This window comes from Salmo trutta, chromosome 14 (assembly GCF_901001165.1).
Source record: "Salmo trutta chromosome 14, fSalTru1.1, whole genome shotgun sequence".
NCBI lineage: Eukaryota > Metazoa > Chordata > Actinopteri > Salmoniformes > Salmonidae > Salmo > Salmo trutta.
The window spans coordinates 44,590,175-44,605,109 of record NC_042970.1 but is presented as its reverse complement, the minus strand read 5'-3'; the positions used below and the strand labels follow the sequence as shown (position 1 = coordinate 44,605,109).

At 40.2% G+C, this 14,935-nt stretch overlaps 1 protein-coding gene across 1 annotated transcript; it reads right to left on the bottom strand.

Moving 5' to 3' along the window:
* Positions 1-1,676: 1,676 nt before the first annotated feature.
* Positions 1,677-11,949, bottom strand: LOC115208195 (uncharacterized). Its single transcript, XM_029776058.1, has 16 exons — positions 10,064-11,949; positions 9,692-9,718; positions 8,635-8,922; positions 8,084-8,365; positions 6,607-6,918; positions 6,416-6,472; positions 5,821-5,883; positions 5,628-5,651; positions 5,327-5,374; positions 5,073-5,126; positions 4,831-4,887; positions 4,616-4,702; positions 2,966-2,984; positions 2,825-2,856; positions 2,674-2,714; positions 1,677-2,310 (listed from the first exon to the last, which is right to left on the bottom strand). The coding sequence occupies exons 1-16, from the start codon at positions 10,119-10,121 to the stop codon at positions 2,218-2,220; spliced, it is 1,542 nt and encodes a 513-aa protein (XP_029631918.1). The 5' UTR covers positions 10,122-11,949; the 3' UTR covers positions 1,677-2,217.
* Positions 11,950-14,935: the final 2,986 nt, after the last annotated feature.

Below are 14,935 nucleotides of genomic sequence, written 5' to 3'. Positions count from 1 at the left end.
CTGATCCAATCAGGCCCAACGTCGCGTTTAGCTTGTCCAATAGAAACAAGTTAAGAACCCATCACTTGCTTGATCCAGTGATGAATTAGATTTTGTCCACAACAGTGCACTGTAGCTAGTCACATCAATCCTCCCAGAAAGAAGAGCGATTTGGTGAAATGGGCAAAGACTGGGGTGATTAAGAAGAGGGGCAGAGGAAGACAAACATGGAAGAGAACATATTGGGAGTAAGAACAGGGAGAAAGGAGAGATTTTAGGGTTAAAGAGAGAAAAGGAAGAGAGATTTTGGACGTAGAGAAAAGGAGAGTGAAAAAAGGGTGAAGTCACTAGCCACGTGGATCATCAACATGCCAGCTGTTTACCTTCCCAATCCTGCTACAAGAGAAATCCCTCAAGCATCTGCATTAATGACTGCAATAATAAGAAGAAACAAATTCAATACCACTTGAATCAATTCTAAAGAAAGAAAACCGCTTCCACGTGTAAACAATTTCACAGTTCTGAGAGAGAGAGAGAAGTAAGTGTGCAGATCTCCTGGCACCTCATCATCCTCCTCCTTTCCGCTAAGCCCACCCTTTGTGCTGGCCTGGCTCCACCACATGCATCAGAGGCAGTGTACGGGTTTGTTAGTTAGTCACCCCCCCCCACACACACATTGTTCAGGGAGCCCCGCCCCACCATCACCTCCCTTCGTCACTCATTAAGAGAGCCCCACCCGTGTAGGTCAACTCGGGGACATCAGGAAGCGATCCAGGTACTGCGAGATGACCCCCCAGTTCCTCCACAGGAAGACGAGAAGGACGACGAAGAGCAGCATGGAGAAGGTGCTGCTGAGCGTCATTAAACTCTGTAACAGCTTTAAGGTCACCATTGGCCTCATGGTGAAAACTCTGAGCAGGTTTCTTCCTCTCCGGCAACTAAGTTAGGAATGATGCCGGTATCTTTGTTGTGACTGGGTATATTGATAAACCATCCATTAATAACTTCACCTTACTCAAAGCGATATTCAATGTCTGCTTTTTTTAAACAATAAGTGTCCTTCTTTGTGAGGCATTAGACAACCTCCCTGTTTTTTTGGTTAATCTGTGTTTGAAATTCACTACGTGACTGATGGACTTTACAGATAATTGTATGTGTGGGGTACAGAGATGAGGCCATTAAAAAATCATGTTAAACACTATTATTGCACACAGAGTGAGTCCATGCAACATATTATGCGACTTCTTAAGCAGAATTTTACTTCTGAACTTATTTTGGATTTCCAAAACAAAGGGGTTGAATACTCAATGACACTTTTTTTATTTTGTTGGCGTAATTCCACTTTGACCTTATTTATTTTCCTTTTTTATTTTACCTTTATTTAACTAGGCAAGTCAGTTAAGAACAAATTCTTACTTTCAATGACGGCCTAGGAACAGTGGGTTAACTGCCTTGTTCAGGGGCAGAACGGCAGATTTTTACCTTGTCAGCTCGGGAATTCGATCTTGCAACCTTTCGATTACTAGTCCAACGGTCTAACCACTGGATTACCTGCCACCCCGATATGGGGTATTGTGTGTAGGCCAGTTACAAAAAAATCTCAATTTCATACATTTTAAATTCAGGCTGTAACACAACAAAATGTGGAAAACGTCAAGGGGTGTGAAGACTTTCTGAAGGCATTGTATGTTTTACCATTTTGATATAAAAGCACTTTATCTATATAGTCCCCACATTTGAAGAAGTCACAAGTATTTGGACAAACTCATTTATAGTGTATTAAGGTAGTCAAACATTTTGTATTTTGGTCCTAGATTCTTTGCACCCAATAAATACATCAAGCTTGTGACTCAACAATCTTGTTGGATGCATTTGCAGTTTGTTTTGGATTATGTTTTGCCCAATAGGAAATTAATTGTATCCAACCGCTATGGAAGGAGGTATCACACAGTCAACGTAAAATACATAAATACAGTAGATTTAGCATTAACTAGGGGGAAGAAATAAGAAAAATGCTCAAAGGGGAGTATGCCCCGGACCCCTCAAAAAAAATATATATTAACACAGTAACAGATATTATGGATTCACATGTCACAGAAACCAGTTGTCCATGTGTAATACAGTATTACCTGTTAAGCAACTTATTTACAGTAACTGGATGTGTGATTAACAAAGGATGTCGTGTGAGATAGAATGTATTTGTGTGAGACATAGCTACAGAGAGCCAGTGGTGTCGTTTCAGTGTGTCTGCAGAAGACTGTACAACCCATCCGGCTGGGCTGAGGTTGCTGGTCTGTCGGGGATTGAGCTGTATACATGGTAAGTATCAGACTAGAAGAAAGAAACAGATTCACTTTAGGGCTTTGAATCTACAGTACAGTAAATGTAATTCATAAGGGGTATTTTATGAGGATGTAAGACCAATCTTAAACTGAAAGTCAAATCACAGTGAGAGAAAGAGAGATACTTGTATCCTCTAGTCAGTCTGTCTGTGAAAACAATGCTATAAATAATAATAATAATAATATAACAATATATAACATATAACTCTGTAAATAAATATAGCTGTTGGTTTGATACTTTGAACATTCATATGTTGAAGCACTACTAATGTAACATTAAGGTCTTGATCCTCAGATCAGACATTCAGAGGAGTATATGTGTACAGATACCACTGTAATGTAGAATACTCACCATGACTCCGCTGCTCACCGCTCCCATAGACACCAAATCATCTACAACAAAAACACAATGAAAATAGAATTACAGTGTTTGTACATGCGTGTATATAGTTCTATAAGTCGTATCTGTGTGTATGTTTGATGTATTTAGTTTTGGAACGTACATTGTCTGTGATCATCCTGTCTGGTTGTAGGTCTGTACAACATAAAAGTATAAGAAGGTTGTGGTAAGAACATCTCATCATGGACAATACAGAACTAAAGGTTGATACAATCTGCATCATATTCACAAGGGGAATTCTTACCTCTGAGAATTGGTTTTCTCTGAAAAACAAATGAGGCTAAATTAACTATATTGAATATAGTCTAACCTATACAATTTGATCAAATTGATCATGAGTTGATAAATTGACTTCTCAGGGCTACGTGGGACGCTACAATCCCACCTGCTGGACACACTATTCAACAGCGAGTGAAATAGCATGGCGCAAAATACAAAACGGCAAAAATATCATAATTTCAATTTCTCAAACATAGGACTATTTTACACCATTTTAAAGATACACTTCTACTTAATGTAACCACATTGTCCGATTTCAAAAAGGCTTTACAGCGAATGCAGAACATTAGATTATGTTAGGAGAGTACATAGACAAAAATAACCACACAGCCATTTTCCAAGCAAGGATATATGTCACAAAAACCCAAAACACAGCTAAATGAAGCACTAACCTTTGACGATCTTCATCAGATGACACTCCTAGGACATCATGTTACACAATACATGTATGTTTTGTTCGATAAAGTTCATATTTATATCCAAAAACAGCATTTTACATTGGCGCATGATGTTCAGAAAATGTATTCCCACCAAAACTCCCGGTGAATGTGCACATCAATTTACAAAAATACTCATCATAAACATTGAAAAAATACATAATAATTATTTAAAGAATTATAGCTACAGTACTCCTTTATGCAACCGCTGTGTCAGATTTTAAAATAGCTTTCCGGTGAAAGCACATTTTTCAATATTTTGTGAACATAGCTCACCATTGAAGCAAGCTATACAGACACCCGCCAAGTTCTGGGGTCAACTAAACTCAGAATTAGTATTATAAATACTCTATTACCTTTGCTGACCTTCGTCAGAATGCACTCCCAGGACTGCTACTTCCACAAGAAATGTTGTTTTTGTTCGAAATAATCCATATTTATGTCCAAATACCTCCGTTTTGTTCGTGCGTTCAGATCACTATCCAAAGGCATAACGCGCGAGTGCAGTACCAGAGTCGAAAAGTCAAAATGTTCCATTACCGTTTTTAGAAGCATGTCAAACGTTGTTTCAAATCAATCTTTATTGTATTTTTAACGTAAAAATGCGATAATATTCCAACCGGACAATAGTGTATTCATTCAAGAAGAAAAAGTAGTAACGGCGTGCTCGCGGGATCGCGCATCATCAATCCCTTTGTCCATAGGCAGTCCAATCATTGACTGAGCTCCTATTCTCTGCCCGGTTAAAGGACAACGATGAAAAAACTTTCTGAAGGCTTTTAACAGCCAATGGAAGCCTTAGGAAGTGCAACGTGACCCCACAGACACAGTAGTTTCGATAGGGATTAGAAAGAAGAACTACAATTCTCAGATCTCCCACTTCCTGGTTGAATTTTTCTTAGGTTTTTGCCTGCCATATGAGTTATGTTATACTCACAGACACCATTCAAACAGTTTTAGAAACTTCAGAGTGTTTTCTATCCACATCTACTAATAATATGCATATTCTAGTTTCTGGGCCAGACTAGTAACCAATTTAATTTGGGTACGTTTTTCATCCGGCCGTGAAAATACTGCCCCCTATGCTTTAAGAAGTTAACCCATGCCAAAGGCACTTACATTAATGTCAGCACGGTAAATTTGCAAATGATATGTTATGCAGAATCAAATGTACTCACGGGTCCTCCTGCAGAGACAGACAGCTGTCAATCCTACCAGGAGCACGCCCACTCCAGAAGCCACTGCTGCCTGCCATAATTGCCCCACTATTTGGTGACATGATGACAACGGGAGAGGTCATTAGCTCTTGGACCACATTATTGTTCTTCTAAGAATATGTGCACAGCTCTGTTTTCATATGTGTGAGAAAAGACAGCTAGAAAAGGATACTTACCCAGAAAGATTTCTTGACTGTTTGATTCCACATCACTTTCTGTGGAGCTTTGACCTCCTGGGCACATGCAAGAGAGAAGGACAGTTTAATAACAGAGCTAATATTTCTATGAAGAGATAAATTGTTTGATTAATCCTAAACCTTTGACTGAATTTACATCTGACTATATTTGCAAAATTGGTTTATAATTTAATAGACAAAAATATTTAGCAAACTAAATTAAACCTATTGGCTATACTTACTTTCAGTTGGATTCGCTGGGGTGTCAGTGGTCAAAGTACAGCAAACAGTCAACCCTGACGCAAAGCAAATCATTGGATCGGAATATACAAAAATATATAACTTAATGGGTTGATTTTAATCAATCAAAATTTCAACCTATTTTTGTAATGAGTCAAATTTGTGATGGGGAAAAAACTTACAAAAACATGGAGAAGATAAAGCTACTCTATTTGTTTTATTCTATCTGCTAACTAGATAAAGATGACTAAGAGACCTGATGAAGGATTCACTGTCGTGCTAGGGGTCAAAGGGGAGGTCAAACCTGGTGAGAAGAGATTACTCATATTACACAAGAACAAACTAAATTAATGTAATATCTAAGGTCTTTCAATACACAGAAAGAGAGAAGTACACGTTACCTACAAATCAGATGGACTAAAAGTGGTTAAAAATCTGGACTGAAATTACAAGCAGCTATGAATACATCTATTAGTTAACCGGTCAGAGCTTTAGTGAATGAATGTGAACAAAGATATTGCACTTGAAACTAAGTTAAAATTGGTGGATCTACTTACTGGTAGTTGGTGTCACTGTGGTTTCTGGGGTAAAGGTAGAAGTAACAGTTGAAACTAGTGGGAATTAATATGACTACACAAGAATAAGGTTTTACATTCACATTTGGGACACTTAATTTTACAGCCCCGTAATCTAAACTCTTGACTGTATAATTACTATTTGCAGAGATGGTCATTTAGAGGCCCAACACACCTTCTGTAGGACTCACGTTCGTGCTGGGAGGCAAAGTAGATCTAGGACCTGGAGTTAAATCCACTGAGTAAACACATATTAATGAAATTAGCATTTTATTCATGATCGTATTAATGATCATCATGGTGTCGTTGGCCTTTTGAAATACCTTCATGACTTTCTCTATTCAAAGTGGGCAAAGTAGGACTATAAAAATCACTATGGACAGATTGCTTCTAGCCCTGGTAGATTATATTTCTCTTCAGTATAGAGATGATGAGACCAATTCCTAAGGTGATAAAGTCTTTCAGGACAGATAAGGTGCTGATTGTTGTTGACAGCTTCCTAGAATGAAGTCACCATGTTATCTAACAGCAGAAGCTTAACAGCGCGTAGATACGATCTAAACATTTGACTAGATGAACACAGTCATTCTATTACTTGTGCTGATGATCCCAGACATTGGTGTTGAGGCTGGTGTCATATCTACAGAACAGCTTAATTATCTACCAGAACAGCTTCATTTACACATGAACACAACTATTCTTACTGCTGAAACTTGCTTTGCTTTAAAATAACAGCAGCGCCACTATAAAAGCACAAATGTGTAGCCTACCTGCTATAGAAGGTGTCTGTATAGTTGTTGGATCACTGATGTGAACTCCCACCAGATCTGAAAACATTGAAATGTGGTATTTAGTTTGTTGGTCAGAATGAATATAGTCATACTAAGAAGATGCTAAAATCAAAGTGAGTCAGATCATGAAGACCTGCAGCCCTGATAGATTCGTTTAGATAATGACTCACCTGTAAAGCTGTACCCATCACTGCGTGGAGAGAGAGAGTTTGGTCCTGAGCTCACTCTGTAATCACAGCTCACCTCCTTACTCCTCACTGACTGTAGACGACTGATCAGATCACTATGTTTTGGAGTGAATTGACAGAACGGCTGTTTGGATGCTGAGGTGGATTGTCTCTTCTTGATCTTTTCTGTGAAGGATGGCTGACTCTCCTCTCCAACATACAGGTTACAGGTGGTGTCAAGACTGACGGATCCAGGAATCAAACAGATGACGTTGAAGTACACATCAAAATGGACTGTAATGTCTGGTTTTGGATCTGTTAGGAAAGGACAGAGACTCTTATCTGCATCACTCTATTTGAATGTATATGTCACAAGTGACACTGACTCTTACTAAACTAGAGCCTGCCATTCTCTTTATATTACATATCAGCATGTCTTATTTGATATCATTCCTATTTATGAGTCACATTTCATCATGTGTGCTGTGTGTTTACAACGATTGCCTTTCACTTAATTCCTTACATTCTCACGTGTGAAATCAAATTGAATCGCATGGACTATTTTTGTATGGTGTGCTGTGATTCCACAGATTAACATGGACTAAAGTGACATTGAGACGATTCTCTATCACCTCCTCCCTCCCTAAACTAATTGCTAAACACGCCCCAGAACTAGAGTTAAAAGGAGCTGAACAAGGGACCTCTCTACCGACTCGCTGCACCTCTCTGAACGAACAAACCCTGCTCAGAAGGACCCGAATGAACATTGGCCACCGATCGGGAATCAACTGCTGTGTTAGTTTGGCCCGTTGCTTCTAGTAAGCCTACAGCCCTAAATCCCAGCCTATTTATACGTTTCTAATAGGGCCGTAGTGATACTGTGTATTACTGTGTAAAGCTGAGTTTATAAAAGAACCTTTGATTGTACTTTGGCCTGTCTCTGTGGTTGTTTTCCGTGGGAATAGTAAGAGAAACAGAACCACTTTGCATCGATGGAAAGTGAGTTTCTACTGTGTAAAAACATCTCAGTTTGATCTCAGCAGATGAACTTTGACCTGACCACGAGAGCAGCTCAGTCCCGTGAGTGACTTCGTACAGGGTGAGGGTTTAAGATCTCTCCCTTCTGTGTAGAAGTAACAGTGAGACACAGAGACAGATGGAGGAGTCTGACAGCTCAGCTGAACTGAGTCTCTCTCTCTGATGACTGTAGAACTGACTGTCAGCCTGGGAGGAGGTGTGTCTCTTTGAAAGTTGCATTTAAAAAACATTATAGGTAATCCATACATACTAACAGTATGGAAAATCCATTAATACAATGTTCAACTATGTCAGCATTTATGTTTGTACAAAGTACAGTAAATCCTATCATTATGTGAAATGAAGACATTTAGGAAATACGACAAAAGATCTCATTTTCAGAACGAGCATAATTAATACGGTATAACAGTGAAGTGTATAATTTTATAAACCACCTACTTACCCTGAACAGTGACTGAGACAGGGTTACTAAAAGGAGATGTGTGAGACTTCCCTACAACATAGTAACACTTCACTTTGACCAAAGCTGGAAATGTTGGACCTGCCCTCTTCAGCAGCTCAGTTCCTGTTATTGTCTGCGTACACAATGAGTCTGGAAGATTCTTCCCCACCTCTATGTAGAAGTAACAGTTAGACACATGGAGAGATGGAGGAGTGTCACAACTCAGCTGAACTGATTCTGTCTCTCTGATGACTGTAGAATTCACTGTCAGCTGAGGAGTGTCTGTAAGAATAGGGGAATTTAGCATTTAGCATTTTGTGGTTTTGAGAAATGTACTGATAGCCTAGTCCCTCCTTGTTACTTCACACTTAAGGATCTTGAGTCCATTACCTCATGCAGCGACAGTATGGGAAATTAAGGAGATAATATATTCCTTGATTGTTTCATGTAATAGCATATAACAACACACAGTATGATAAAATATACTAAGAGGAACATAGTAAAATGCCACAACAGTACATTGTTTACAACCATTCAAATAGTCTTCTTACCCTGAATTGTGACTGTTGAAGGCTCACTGTATATGGATCTAAACTGTGAACCTGTAGCACTGTACTGACATTGTATTTTGACCTCAGCTGGTGAACTCTGACCTGTCCACCTCACCAGTAGTGTTCCTGTGAGTGTCTGTTGACAGGGTGATGGTAGGGTGAATTCCACTTGCCCTTCCATTTTGAAGTAACACTCAGAGACAGATGGAGGAGTCTGACAGTTCAGCTGAACTGAGTCTCTCTCTTTGATGACTGCAGGAATCACTGTCAGACTGGGCTGAGGAAGATCTGTGACATCAGAGGGATGATGGAGTGTATTTTTAATTGAATAATAAATTAATTGTCAATGTTTAACTACTCATACAGATAATGTACCACTTAATATTATATGAGTTTGAAAGAGAAAAACAATTAAGACACTGTTGTCTATTTAACAATAAACAATGAGAACCGGTAAAACGGTTGCCAACATTTAAACAAAAGATTAAGAACATGTCTTTCATTAAAGACGTATTATTGTTCTGAGTAAATGTGTTTTATTTTCATCCTTCCACCAGGACATATGCTCATTGTGGAACGTTGCTATATGGGCACAGCCAAACAACGGAAGTGATGGATTTTCTGACCAGAACTGTCCCAGAGCTTGTGGAGGTGTGTCTGAGCTGAGGTCTCAGCTTCTTTGCTGTTATTCTGGCTGCACTGTTTGACGTGACTGTGTTAGCCGAAGTTGCCTTGCTAGCAAGCAAGGGATAAGAACATTGACAGCCATCATGGCAACGGAACATTTAGAATGATCCACCAGCTGGCTTGGGTACCAACCCTAGATTTGTGTCGGGATTACACGGAGTGTACCAAACAGTCGGGGCATGGATTTTACAATGTGTCGAAAGCATTCCATGGGGATGCTGACCAATGTTGACTCCGATGAATTCATCAAAATAACGTTTTTATTGAAAATATTTCAATCACTATTTCAATATTTTGGTAACCCGTTGTTTTGTCTGATAGCCCAAAATGTTCCATAATGCAGCTTTAAATTCATAATAATGATACTGACCTTTGGCTTTGATGTACTGGAAGGTATCTAGACATAACAAAATGGGTCATTATCATGCTCTTTTTGCCATTATGAAAAATAAGAAAACATGAGATGGGAACACTTTACACAAGCTGGCGAAGCAGAATAGCCTGGAATGCATTCACAGCCATGTTATCAAGCAGTGGTCATTCTTATCTGAACAAAATGTAAAATAATGACAGAGAAATATAAATCAATAGGATGATCAATGGAATAAGACACACTTATTATAACCATAACATGTTGAAATATTAAGAGTTCCTAAAGTAAAAGACTAAAAGAGGGGAAAGAAGAATGGAATATCCTGTAGCACTAACAGATGATGGAACTTGGAACGGAAAAATAACTCACCGAAAAGGAGGATGAGCAAAAACAGACGACCAGCCATATCAGGGACGAACAATGTCATTTTTTAGACAGTTACATACATACTGTTAGTCTGACTTCAGAGAAGATGGTGGCAGTGACTGGGACAAAGAATAAATGTTTCAATAGAAAAGCAGATGTGGAGATTGTTCACAGGAAAACCACATGTCTCATATGACAACTGTGGGCTAATGTCATGTTGCAGAGGACAAGGAGGCTGAACATTCAGAATCATTTATCGGTCATTATTTTTATGATCTAAAGCTAACTGTCTTTAACAGAATTTATTTTGTATCATTATTGCCGACAATTTGATTTTTAAAACCAAACTAACTTGTCTGTCTGAGAAAAATATTTATCTAATACTTTCATATTTAATTTATGTTTGGTGAGTCATGTTTAATAATATGCCAGAGCAGTGAAGGTAAGCTGATAAGCACAGTAAAGGAAAGGATGGAAGGAAGGAAGGAAGGAAGGAAGGAAGGAAGGAAGGAAGGAAGGAAGGAAGGAAGGAAGGAAGGAAGGAAGGAAGGAAGGAACGGAGGAGAGAAGAAGAAGCGAGTTCACACTACTCGGACAGATCAGTTTACCTTGAATGCTCTAACTGTTACCTAAATGTCAGCGCCTGTTCATGTAAACCTCGTGCATTGCGGCGGTGTTCCTTGAAGTGCATAACATTGAACGTGTGTACTAACGTTTTTATACAGCCTAACTTTGAGATTAACCGTTTGATCATGCCTCCTAAAAAAAAGCAGCAGCACCGAAGAAGAAGTAACTTCATCTTCTGACGTGCCCATAAATATGAAAAAGTGTCGGGAAAAGATAAATCAGGTTTGTAAAACCATGTGCTGTTTAGGCCAATTTGAGTAGCCTAATTTTATGGCTATTTGGTTAGATTACGGTTGATACATTTGTCAATTTCATTGTTAGAATCCAGCAAAGCACCTGCTGTGGCACGGAAACACCCTCTTCATCCACGTACGATGGTGATGGTTAATGAAGCGTTGAAGGATTTGGACTCTCGAAAGCGGGTCTAATCGCAGGCCATTCACGGCTACATAACAGAGAAATATCAATTTTTGGACCTGGTGAGATTGAAGTATTCCAAGAATCCAAGATGGCGTAGCAGTCGGGCGTGTGTTTGTCTTGTCCCATGTAAACAGTTGGTCTCATCGTTTTTTTTTGTATATATTTTAATCTCACTTTCCACCTACGATCTAAATATACTTCCCTGCAACCCGCCCCACCCAATGTGGTACGGATCTGCTATTTCTATACGTTATAACTGGAACCTTCATCAGAAGCTAACCAGCTAACTAGCTACTAGTCACTGTTAGCCACGGCTAACAGTCTTCACCTTTAGCTCGGTCACCAGCCAGCTTTAGCTCGGTCAATACCTGCCAGTCTGCACAGCGCAATATCAGACTGCTTTTCTCCACCACATCACCGGATTCCTGCCGCAAGCTCTGGGCCATTACATCGGATCATTGCAGCTAGCTTGCTGCAATCGTGTGGCTACCGCTGGCTAATGCACCAGTTAGCCTTGAACTAGCCTCGAGCCAGGCCCATCTCCCGGCTAGCCAAAGAGGTATACCCACTAATTCGTGGGCTACAATACCTCTTTCGCCAATTTGCCTGGACCCTTTATTGCCAACAGGGAGCCCCGCCGATCCATCACGACTGGTCTGCCGACGTAATTGTCCGATGTGGTTTCAACAGGCTTTCCGTTGCGTTGTAACTGAAGACCCATCTACTAGCCCCGGCCCGCTAGCTTTCTGAATGCCATGCCTCCCACTTGCCTAGCATAGTAGCGACTACCGAACGGCTCCCGGACTCACCTATTGCTGCTCATTGGACCCTATGACCACTCGGCTACACATGCCTCTCTCTAATGTCAATATGCCTTGTCTTCTGCTGTTTCGGTTAGTTATTGTTTTATGTCACTGTAGAGCCCCTAGTCCAGCTCAACATGCCTTAGATAGCTTTTTTGTCACACACCCCACACATGGGGAGACCTCATCTGGCTTAGCTGGTGTCTCCAGAGATGCAAGCTCTCCCATCGTTACACATGCCTACGTTTACCCCCACTGTCCCCACATCCTACAATACCCTTGTCTGTACATTATGCCCTGAATCTATTCTGATGCCCGAGCCGTGTCTGAATCCTGGCTTAGGAAGGCCACCAAAAATTCAGAAATTTCCATCCCCAACTACAAGATTTTCCGTCGAGATAGAACTGCCAAAGGGGGCAGAGTTGCAATCTACTGCAGAGATAGCCTGCAGAGATCTGTCATACTATCCAGGTCTGCGCCCAAACAGTTCGAGCTTCTTCTTTTAAAAATCCACCTTTCCAAAAATAAGTATCTCACTGTTGCCTAACTATTTATCCTCAGTGGCTAAATATGTTCTCTGGTGTATTTTGAACATTGACAACAGGCTCCCTTGGTTGGATATAAAAAAAGTTATTTGTTTTTTGCCTCTTGGGCCCAGCCCCTGACTCACATAATTGACCAGTCACATTTAGTTATTATGCAGTTTATTTGTAGAGTTACCCAATCAAGGCAGGGCCCCCCATTTACCCACATGTGGACCATACCTCTCCTCCCCCTATCTGATGATTAGCATAGTGGCAGCAGGAAGCTGTCTACACTCATTGATAGCCGGCTCCAGAATCCTCCTGTGGTTTGCGGTTGCAGTAAACATATATACTACATATCTAATATGTACTGTATAATGTATGTATAAATTTGTGACTTTATTCAGCCTTCTGGGCCCAGGGGCTTCAGCCCCGGGAAGCCCCTTTGTTAATCCGGCCCTGGACGTACCCCAACAACATAATGGTGTGGGCATATACCTGCTATAAAAATTATTAAATCAAGTATACTGCTGATTGGCCAGCTCAGCCAATGACCCAACATGATATAATGTTTAATGAGGAAATGGCAAGCATTATCGAAACTGTCTGTTTTTGTTACAAGTTCAGATGTTTTTTTTGTATTGTTTTATTTCAAATTATGCTTTGGCTACAAATACAAGTATAGGATTAGTGATGGGGAAACAAAGCTTCCTGGATGGTTGAGATTTTCCAGCTAATTGTCTGGAATAGGTCAAATTCTCAAGGCTTTGATCAAGTGCACACTAGTGGCACCTGCTGGTCTAAAGAATATAGAGCAGCCAAATTATTATAGATTATGTCCCAAACCCCATAGTGTGTGCAGTGTAGCCTTTTTGTCTTCTACCAATCAGGTGGTTGTTAGACGAAACGAAGCTTTGGACGTCAATGATCATGTGCTTCTGATAAAGTGATACGAGCATCAGCACACTGCGATTTCAACGCATGCCTCAGAACTCAGGCATCAAACGCAACATCGCTATACATGATGAGTCCACAACATTATTTGGGTACGAATAAACTGAATATAAACTTGTTTTTAAAGTGAGATCTCCACTGGACAGTTACTTCAATAGGCTACTTGTGGCAACTAGGCTTTGTTAACCCAAGTAATTAAAACAAGAAAAATGTGTTCCAAGGTGAATGGACTTTATTTTCTGAATGTGATAGTAGCTTTCCTGCCAAATGAGCCAAACTTCATGGTACCAGTTCTGAATATAAAGTGGTGTGTTGATTAGATTAGTCAACATTATATGACAAACATATTGAACATGGGTTTGCTGTTTAATATAATGTAGCTCAATGTGTGTTCACCCTCCCTTGCCAACTTGCAGTCAGGGGTAGGGTGAAGGAGCCCAAGGTCACTGAGAACACTGATCCCAATGTGGAGAAGGCTGCCAAGGTTGGAGCCAAGAAGACTAAGGACAAGGAAGCCAGTAAACTGAATCCACTGAATTGTTGTGCTCATCACTCCTAGGATTTAGACATCACCCTATAATCTGCCCAATTGTACGGGGCCATTGTTATTGAGCTACTCCCATTGCAATGGAGGACATTTAACATTGCTCATTCAATGACTTGTATGGGTATCTCACGTCTCCTCATGGTGTCCATGATTGCATGCATACACACACATCACTAACTCTTGTCTCTAGAAGCTGAGAAAAAAAGGCTACAGCCAAAAAGTAGAAGGAGAAACCTTCAGAGGCAAGTGTGGTTTCAGTAATGTCCTGACTATTGGCATTGTTCAAGTGGTTTTGGTGTATAGGGACTTTTTTTACACTTTTGTCATGGGTACTGTTCCCTATTTGGGCTTTATCATGGTTAAATTGAATCTCAAATTTTAAATGGGGGATTATATTGCAAACATGGTCATTTTCATCTTTCAGGATGCAAAACTCAGGAAATCCGCAAAAGCATCTGCTAACAAGCCCAAGTCGAAGAGGACAGTGGGGAAGAGAGGACAGCTGAGGATCAACCCAAAGCACAGAAGACTACCAAGGGTGAAGGGGCAGCCAAGAAGGGTGCAAAGGCCAAAGCTTTCCAGAAGCCTGCAGAGGGTGATGAAGGGGACACTGCTGCTCCTGAAGCTAAAACCACAGGGAAACGAGGCAATGGGGGCAGCAGAAGAGTGACTGTACTCCTTTTATCCACTTTATATGTTTTTAAATAAAGCCGTTTTTGTACTACTTGTTTGTGGCATTTAAGTGTTGACCTAGCTGCTGTAAAATGTAATCTCCACTTTTCCTGTAGATGTAGATAAGTGTTGATGGTGGCTAGGGGTTTGTAAAGATGTTTAATGATTCACTGATGCAAGATATATGGATATATATATATAAATAAAAATCTGTTAAGTTCTTATTTCTTGCACCTGCTTAATCAGTACCCTCTTCTGCCAGATTAATTACATCACCAGTACAGTGACTTCCTGGTTCCTGGAAAATGTTGATGGTTAAGTTGTTTTC

Bases quoted from the DNA above. Each gene is read 5' to 3' on its own strand.
- LOC115208195 (XM_029776058.1), bottom strand. From the start codon at position 10,121: ATGACATTGTTCGTCCCTGATATGGCTGGTCGTCTGTTTTTGCTCATC. The intron at 4,703-4,830 runs GTAAGTATCCTT...GTCACCAAATAG, and splicing joins CAGTCAAGAAATCTTTCTGG to TGGGGCAATTATGGCAGGCA. The intron at 2,715-2,824 runs GTACGTTCCAAA...TTTTTGTTGTAG, and splicing joins ACAGGATGATCACAGACAAT to ATGATTTGGTGTCTATGGGA.